This window comes from Sinocyclocheilus rhinocerous, unplaced genomic scaffold (genome assembly GCF_001515625.1).
Source record: "Sinocyclocheilus rhinocerous isolate Xijiao unplaced genomic scaffold, SAMN03320098_v1.1 scaffold1338, whole genome shotgun sequence".
Classification (NCBI taxonomy): Eukaryota; Metazoa; Chordata; class Actinopteri; order Cypriniformes; family Cyprinidae; genus Sinocyclocheilus; species Sinocyclocheilus rhinocerous.
In genome coordinates this window covers 86,274-96,295 of record NW_015632722.1, presented here as the reverse complement: position 1 = coordinate 96,295, position 10,022 = coordinate 86,274, and the positions used below count along the sequence as shown (strand labels likewise).

General features: G+C 34.0%; 1 protein-coding gene across 1 annotated transcript in view; it reads right to left on the bottom strand.

The window, feature by feature from the left end:
* Positions 1–10,022, bottom strand: part of LOC107742859 (CUB and sushi domain-containing protein 3-like) — a gene marked incomplete at its 5' end in the record, with an annotated part of 265,370 nt that overhangs the window by 196,295 nt on the left and 59,053 nt on the right. The window contains one exon of the mRNA XM_016555932.1: positions 6,797–6,909. Within this exon, the coding sequence (XP_016411418.1) occupies positions 6,797–6,909 (113 nt within the window). The remainder of the gene's footprint in view (positions 1–6,796; positions 6,910–10,022) is intronic.

Here is a 10,022-nt window from a genome sequence, read left to right as displayed (position 1 = left end):
GCGGGAGGAAGGTCTAATATCAGCTGTGGTTGCTATGGGAACATAAGCTGTGGCCTGCGAACGAACTTACTGAACCCTGCAAGCACAAAACTCTATCACAATAAAATGTATATTTCAGTTCTTGTATAAACAGTTACTAAAGTCGTTCGAGTAAGCGAGAGGAAAACTGTAAATGACCTACGAGGTGAGATAAATATTGCTTATGTTCTTAAATTGAGCGGTTTGATGTACCACTGTTGCTCAGGGGTAACTTTGGTTGTTATTTCTGCTTCTGTGAATAATCCACTGAGCCCTTAGGTTGCTTATATATGAGTAAACATTAATAACCACAGCTGACGAGTAAAGCAAATAGCTTGTGCTTTTGTTGATCCATTGCCACCTTTGACAATAACATGTTGGCTATGATAACCATATCATAGATCTTTCCAGAGAATCATATGTAAGAGATGATCCATGACTAGGTGTGCATTAAATTATTATGATATAAATATAAATTATGAACCACTCTACAGTCAAAGCATATTTTTATTTTCTCTCTTTAATATCATTCATATCATCTGATTTCCTGCTGTTCTTCTAAATGATTCTGTTTAGAGAACCTCTTCATGCTTATTTAGCTTGGTTATCAATTAGACTGCAATGTTCTTTTATCCAAAATAACTAGATAAAAAATTATTGATTTCAGGACATTTTTTCCCACTTAGCAACAGCTCACCAATTTTTAGAGCAGAAATGAAAGGTAAATTCTGCTCTAAAAATACTGATACTGCCGTTTATTTGCATGGACTGTTTGCACTGGTTTTATCCACCGTATTTTTCAATGCAGAAGTAAACTATTTCCTGTGAATGTTTGTGACGTTTAGTTATAGGTAAACAAATAAAATAATAACCAAGTGAAGTAAACAGTAAAACAATTTTGTGCAAGAACCTGTGTTTATAATTATGACAATAAATTAAAATAATATAACAAATGCTAATTCACAACATCAAGCTAAAATGTTTCTAATCATTTTATGAACAAAAGTCAATGCAATGTTTTTTCTTCCAAATCTTTAGTTTCTCAAAAAGTACAATGTTTACCAAAAACTAAATATAGATAGTACACATAAAACTGAAATTCAATTGAACTGAATTTAATTATCTACAAAACAAAGTTTGAGTTGAGCCTCTAACATTAAATCATGAAGATGTTTAATATTCACTGTTTGAATTAAGTTTAAGTTTAAGAAGGAATTAAACAACAATTATATATAAAACAAAAAATGTTGCCAATGAAGTAAAAAAAAAAAAAAAAAAAGCATATATTATAACCTTAACTTGGATCTCTGACAAGGAGTCTCAATGTCTTATGCAATTTTGCTTCTTTAATATTTATCTATCTATTTCTGCATGTATGTATGTATGTATGCATTTATTTTATTTTTGATTTGCTAAATGCTAATTACAAATTAAAACGATTTTTCCAGTGTTGACTAGAAAGCCATAACCAGAATGTTTGAGGAATATCAACACAGTGCTGCATTGCTTGCCCTGTACAGATGGTGATAGGCAGTTTGGCACTGAAATATTCAGTAAGAGGTTCTGGGATTCCACTCTGTTGCCTAAAACTGAGACAAGGGTGTGTGTTTCTACTACATGTCAACTGGTTTTTGCCTAAAGCCCAGGCACAGATCCAAAAGACTTTGAAGTGAGAGTTTGAGTCTGAAATCTATTATTTTAGACCTAGCGTTGCTCAGTCAAGACGCTATGCTACAGTTTATGAAATACTGATAATGTGATATTCTTTATTTAATTATATTGTAACATCGATATGTCAACAACTTTGGCCTCCATATTAAATTCATTTCACATTTCCAATTCTCCAATTCAAAGGCTACATTGCTGAAAAGATTATAACAATGTTCCACTGACACATTTAAAGTGACCAACTTAAGCACAGCAGGCAGTAGTGTGGAGCATTGTCTTCATTATAGACAACTTGCTGGAGTTTCTGTAGCACTAATGGCATTGAGTTAAGGAAATTCCTGAGGAATCGTGTTTGACATAGACCTCGTAGAGTCCAGCCAAATAATTACTCCCTCAGGCGAACTGTGTGAATCTAGTACGAACATGCATCCACAATCTTGCAACCAGTTTAAATGGATGGTGGCAGGAGTGACCATCAAAGGAGGACTTTATTAGATGTGGCATCCACTCCAGGGAAGGCATGACAGAGGACCTGTGGCCACATACGGATTTCAAATTCTATGGCTAACTGACCTACTCTTAAAAGTGAGCAAGAAGTGTTGCAAAGTGCTTGCTGTGTCATCAAAAGCTACAAGATTAAGTTTGGTAGAAGAACTCCTTTTGCACATTTGCAATTCTTATTGGCGTTATGAAAGCTGGCTCCCTTGGCCCTTTGCCAACAACTTTGCCCTAGTTTACATGACTTATCTTGGATTATTCTTCATTACCATGCTCACCTCTAAATGACTTAGACTTGAAGGAGAAGTTTGCTTTGCAAATTTGAAACCACTACCATCTGTACATGCAAACTACTGTGTTTTTATGTAGTTGCTTTAGGGGTTGAATGATGTCTTACTCTTAACACAATAAGGCATTTCATTCTTGCAAGATGCACTCACGTTCTTGATGCACAAAGAGAAACAAGCTGCCCAAAATAAAAATAAAAATAAAAAAGAACCTTAAGAGAATCTAGGTGATAGTACACTTTCCATATTATAATCATTCTCTTAAAGGCTAATTCACTGGCAGACACCAACCAGTACATTCTCAGACATTCCAGACATGACAAATGCCAAGATGCTCATTCACTGAAAACAAGTGCAACCAATGCCAACAGAGGCAGATGGGGTAATACACCGATCTGCCAAAACCTGACGGATGTGTTTGTTGCCATTGGTCGTGTCCGTCGGGGCAGTATAAATTGGCCTTAAGAAGTTTCTTGCAATTGAGCGCACAATCTATTATTTAACATTTACAATTTATTTAAACAATTTAAGTGAATATATTTCATGATATGCCAGTTTATTAAATTAACTGCCATAAATTGCACATATCAATATTTGATAAAACCCCACAAATGAAGAGAATTATAGTGTCATGAATAGACAAAATTCAGAATCAAAAGCAAACTTTAGAATCAAAGAACTGGCTCCCTTTCAATCCATGAGTGTAAATTTGAATTAAAATGGCCACAACCCACAGGAAATTTAAATAGAATTTGAATGAAAGGAAGAGGAAAGTAATTGCAATTCAAAGAAATTCAACAAAGGTAACGCATTCTGAGAAATTAAGAGTTCTGTCCTGGTCCACAAAAATTAATTTATTAAATATGATGAAATGTAGAATTTAAATTTTTACAGGTGGAATTTTATGCCAAAACATCTCACGTCAAAGACATTTCATTTCTATCTACACTCTAAAAAATGCTGGGTTAAAAAGGGACAAACCCAGCTATTGGGTTGTTTTGACCCAGCTGTTGGGTTGTTTTGTTCCCAGCGGTTGGGTTCAAAACAACCCAACCGCTGGGTCAAAACAACCCAATAGCTGGGTTTGTCCCTTTTTAACCCAGCATTTTTAAGAGTGTATATATTGTTTTATGGACCTGTTTTAAGGCCTGTAAAAATCCAAACTTGAAGGCTTTTAAAACTTTTAAAAAAACATTCAAAAAAAACTTTGTCAAGCAAATATCCAAATTAATTAAAAAATTGTTTATACTTTATGAATTTATTTCATTCAGGATTATGTTTCCTTACATTTATACTGCAATTCTACATTTTTATAGAGTTTTTGTTAGTTATGCATTTTTGAAGATACTATAGACCTCCCACTCATTCAATTTTGCCAAGTTACTGTACTCTGACTCATTATTTCAAATATAATTATTTCATAAGTTCAGCTCCTGGTGCCATATTGAGAATTTGATTACATTTTATGAATGAAAGACCTTTACTAGCCAGCTTTACTAGCAGGCCTTACAGCTAGCACCAACAAGCCTTTACGGGTGATCCAGAAAACAGCAGCATGTCTGGACTTCAATCAGCCGAAGAAGAGCCATGTCATACACTTTCCACTCGCTGCCTGTTGCCACTAGCATCAAATTCTCAAGACACTGATTTCAGCATAAAGAATTTACATTCCCTCTCATTCCCTGCGGTCAGTGAATCAACAATTCCTGGCGGAACCATCACAATGTGGCACAAGGTCACTTTCAAAAACTTCACACTCACTGTCACTGCCAACCCTTATTAGAGGAATCCATTCCAATCTTCAGAAATCATCTGACGACACCTTTCCTGGGAGCATGTGACAAATAAAATAAAATAAAATTAAATTAAATTAAATAAAATAATAAAATAAAATAAAATAAAATAAAATAAAATAAAATAAAATAAAATAAAATAAAATAAAATAAAATAAAATAAAATAAAATAAAATAAAATAAAATAAAATAAAATAAAATTAAATTAAATAAAATAATAAAATAAAATAAAATAAAATAAAATTAAATAAAATTAAATAAAATTAAATAAAATTAAATTAAATAAAGAGAGCTTAAATATAAAAGACAAAACAAATATTAAAAATATATATATATATAATAAATAAAATTATTTCTCAGTTACACTTTTACTCTATCATGTACTTTTCTCTTAAAGGAGTAGTTCACTTCCAGAATAAAAATTTCCTGATAATTTACTCACCCACATGTCATACAAGATGTTAATGTCAAATTAAGGTTTTTGAGGAAAACATTCCATGATTTTTCTCCATATAATGGACTTCTATGGTGCTCAACAGTTTGAACTTCCAAATTGCAGTTTAAATTCCGAATTCCAGAATTCCTACATTAATTTTTGTGGTATAGTTTTATGATGTCAGATTAAATATATAATAAAACCCACATCATCCAACTTTTAATTTTTATTTATTTATTTATATACATATATTTTGTCTTATTACTGGTTCAGAATCAATAATCAGGAGAAGAAGATGTCTACATCATACTCTTGTCCTGGACTCTCAGATGGAGACCCGGGTAGTCTGTGTATATTGAAGCCAAACAGCCCCTGCCAATAACAGCTTTATTTTCTGCAGATGAGCATTTCCATCAACTGGCATCTTGAACCAGCAACAGTTGGTTAATGTGTATAAAAGTGGAGCGGGCCGAAATGGAATAGCCTTCCATTCTGATGGCATCTCTTTCAGATGAATCAGTGGGCTAAATTGGATTTTGCTAGGCTGTGTCTTGAAGCGCAGTGTAGATGTTGCTTTTTGAACCCGATCACTTGTGCTGGTGATGCAGTGAGTACCTGCTATTTCACAGTCAAAACTCATGCCAGCTCAATTCAATGCAGCAAGCTTCTAATTAGCACTCTTGGATCTTACACAAATCAAACAAGTCCAATCCTATAGCCCAACTTCTGCTCACATTTTCAATTATCCAAGATGATTGCATGTCTATTTATAGGAAAGGACATAGAGACAGACTGACCTAACAAAAGTCTCTAAAGTTACACAAAGCCTTTCTATGGAAGCACGTTTTCAGCAAGGGATAAAAAAAGTAAATGTGGTAATTGCCAAAGTCAGAGAAGATGTAAATATTCATAATTGCAAGATATAAATCCAGAATTCTGACTTTTCCTAGCTATTCTGAGTTTACATCTCACAATTATGACATTTTTCCTCAGAACTCTGAGTTTACATCTCGCAATTCTTTTTTTTCTGCCACATAATTAAAAAATATCAACAGTAATTGCAACTTCATATCACAATTCTGACCTGTCTTCTCAGAATGATGAGTTTATATATTGCAATTGCAAGTTAAAATTTTGCAATTCTTACTTTTTTTTCTCAGAATTGCTAGAAAAAAGGTCAGAATTGTGAAATAATAATTTGCAATTACCTTTTTTATTCCTATGGCAGAAACTAGCTTTCATTCAAAAATCACATGCAAATGAGGTTTGTTTTACTTGAGGCTCAGAAAAGAATCCAAAAACCCAGTAAAGACATATATGAATTTCCATATAAAACAACATTATACAACACTTCACTAAGATAATAGCACAGATATGTAAGGGTTGGCAAACAATTTCATATTTCACTCCAGACCTCTACAGAACAGCTTCCAGTGAACGGCTGTATAGATACTGGAATTGGGTTTATGGTAAATGTGTGTAAGTAGTTCACAAACACAGTATGCAGCCAAGCACATGAGAAAATTATGGTAATGGATGACCTGTCAAAGCATAAAACTTAAAAGCGGCTTGCTTTTCGCCGTTCTTTCTTTCAACCCCCACTATTTTATTACATCTGAGCGTCCTTTTTTATGAGAGAAGCAAAAAGATAGCTGCTTCCAAAAAAGACAAAACATGATTTGTTGTTGAAATATGAGTTAGTTTGGAGAAACAGCACAAAACAAATCAACCGAAAAAGGAAAGAGGCATTCAAGCATTGGCAACAAAAACAACACTTTTCTGATGCTGAATGTTGAAAGTTATTGCAAAAAGAGCCATGTGAGCTGAAGTCAATGACAATCAACAGTTTTGAATTATCTTTCTCATGCTTGCATTAATTAGACATCTGGAAGAAAATGATAATTGATATCAAAATGTGTTTAACTTACAAAAAAATGGTGCACCTTTTATGCAACAGAAATACTTAAATCAAAGATAATTAATCATGTAATTAATTATCCATAGAGGACAATTGAATAGACTTTCACTACAGTGTTCACAAGAGCAATACTAGCCATGGAAACCATGCATTTGCAAAGACAAAGCGAGCAGTTTACCTTGATAATGGGCGCTGAAGCCTTTGTATCGATGGTTGCTGTCAGTAACAAAGTGTAACCTCAGCCAGTTCTTGTTGCTAACAATAGGAGATGGGACATTCATTCCGGATAGCCTGTAAAACATAAAGGAAAGCTCTTTACATTTGTTACGGAACGTCACCCATTAACAGCGACAAGAACAAAACATTTATAATAACATGGCATCTGTCTAGAGGGGCTGTAAAACTCACGTTTTGTAGATGAACAATGATAGATAGCACTGTCAAAACGAGTTTAAATGATCTGTCTGTTTAGGCCGTGAAAGTAGATGTTTGGATAGTCAATATTTTATCTTCTGAAGTATAAAACTTTCTGAGAGTTCATAATATACTACCAAGGTCACTGATCTAATAAGCTGACATTTTGAGGCATGGCACTTGGGACATTTAACGGAGTTGCAAGCACCTTAACACTTAGTCCACCGTTTACTCGTGAAGTGCAAGCCGGGCCAGATGCGGTCAGCACACTCCCTGGACACTTCTGAGGAGCGGTGCACACAAACTGAACATTTTGACAAGTAAAAAACATCATTGTGTGTGTGTATGTATGTGTGTGTGTGTGTGTGTGTGCGCGCTGTGTGTCGTGAATCAGCGTGGTGCTGCAACAGAGGACAGAGGTCATTGTAACCCCAACCCTCCACCCATCAAAATGCTCCATCTTCAGCCTACATCTGTCTCACTTTATTGATGACTAACTGGAGATGTCATTAAAGGACATGGCCACATGAATCACACTTTAATGGCCTTCACAGGCTGGAGCGGAGCCATATCATTACTGTTATCTTTCTGTCTCTCTCTCTTTCGCTCCCATATACACACACACACACACACACACACACACACATAGGCAGTATAGTTTCTTTTGCTTAAACTTAAAGGCAAAGTCTGTCATTTCTGCGCCACTAGTGTCACCACACAGAATTATAAACGTAATGATTGTTAATAAAAATGAAAAAGTATTTCCAAACTATGTCAAACAACTGTGGCGTGTTCGAGTCTGAATGAATCCGTGTTTTGAACAAATCGGCTGAAAGAATGATTCAATAACGAATTCAATTGTTGATTCAGGAATAAGTTGATTCAGATAATTCACTCATTTGTCACCACCTACTGGTGCACTGATGTTACTTGCAAAAAGGATGCTTTTTTATTAAGTAGTTTATTCCATATTTGAATTTGTCAGCATGTATGTTGTTGAATAAAGATAAAAAAGCATTAAAATAATGTAAAGATAATGAGATGATCAGCAGTAAGCATCTTGCTTAATACACATTTCACCACATACTAATATCTGAAAAGGAAATCATATATTTCTAATTAAATCATATATTTGGAATAATATCTCTTCATTACAGCAGTTCATCACAGCATTTCAATTTTTTTTTAAAAAGTTACTATATATGCAAGACATTTTTTTTAAATCATCGCATCCTTTTTCTTACGGCAATTTCCAAATTAGTACATGTCCCAGAAAAGTCCTACGAGATAGCAGAGGAAATTAAATTCATCCTGTTGACTTAAATATTTAGATTCAGTACACCAAAAACACTGATTCATTTTGTGCCTCTTTCAGCAAGTTACACCATTGCACCAGCAGGTGGTGTAAAGTATATTATCGAACATTATGAATGATTCTTTCAAATGTTCACTCAACAGATTCATTGAGAGAAAAAAGTTAATGACCAAAAAAACAGAACCATTTAAAAATACAGAAAATTGAAAGACAGCAAAACGATATCCTGACATGTGTACTGTATTATAAATCATAATAGTGTAAAATATGCTTCATATTGCACTTTATTATACATTTTTGTTTTGTATGTTAAGTATTTGTTTCTTTCTGACAGGTGGTTTTATGGCCTACAAATCCTATTCAAATTCTTACAATTTGTAGTATAGTCACATACATCTTTTGCTTGGTATGATATGGTATTTCACACAGCTCTATAGACACCCAAAGGGACAACTGATTTCCTGACTTTTGAATAATTTGTCCTTGATGTAATCAGGACTTATATGAAACTTGCATTAATAAGCTTGCCACATTCTTGTCATGCAGTGCCAGTCACAAAACAATAGTTTTTGCACATATAAACCTTTCCATGTCCATGACTTTACATGTCTCAGTGAGTTTACATTTAAAGGGGTCATGAATTGCCTTTTTTATTATTTTGTACTGTTCTCTGAGGTCCACTTATAATGCTATCTAGATTTTTACAAAGGAAAACATCATAATTTAGAAGTAATAGGGTATTTTCTGTCCTGGTTTGACCACCTCTCATTGGAACGCTCTGTTTGAATAGGCGTGGTGGATTGTAGACTCGGAAGTAAACACCCACTGATTGGCTAACAGTTGTCTATGTTTGCCAGCCAACATCCTTCACAGATGAACGCTGCTGTGATTTAGGTTAAAAACGCATAAATACTCAGTACATATAAAATGATCTGTAATAACAGACAAAGCAATAGTGACCACGTACTAAAAAAAAAGTTACTCACACTTGTGTTTTGCGACATTACTGTCAGATCCAATATAGTCACACAGCATTGTCTTTCAGTTTCAATCTTTTTTTTTTGGGGGCAGATTGGCTTCAATATAAGCTGTTTAATGAGAAAGTTTTGAGTTCTGAAACTTACAGGATGTTTTTATTGTACGATGACATCTTATATGTCAAAAAATCAAGGGAATTTTGATTTCTCAGTTCAAAACCCCTTTAAATTGGAAATGGAGTCCCGTGAAAAAAATCTGCTCCCATAAAGATCATACATTAATTATGAATCAAAGCAAAAAAATGTCTTCAGTTTTATGGGCATAATCTACTTTAGGAAATGAAGTATGGCAAATGCCCCTTAAATTTAAAGGCATAGCATTAAAAAGCTTTAGTTTTATCCGTTTTGCTGCCAATAACCTATATACTCACAAAGAAGTCCATGCCAAAATAGGCTTCATACTCATCTTGATGGTTAAAATACAGCATGTGTACTAAGGCTTTAAGGACAGACACATGTTGTACTTCTTTTATTCCATCTAGGCATGACAAATACTACAAAACAGACTCTACAACTCCGCTCCATCAAAATGAGTCTTAATGTGGCCACTTTAATTTAGATTTTTTGTTGCTCAAAGTCCCTGATTTTTTTTTCAAAATTCATACCTTAAATGTGTTTGTTATGCTCTTTAATGTTGA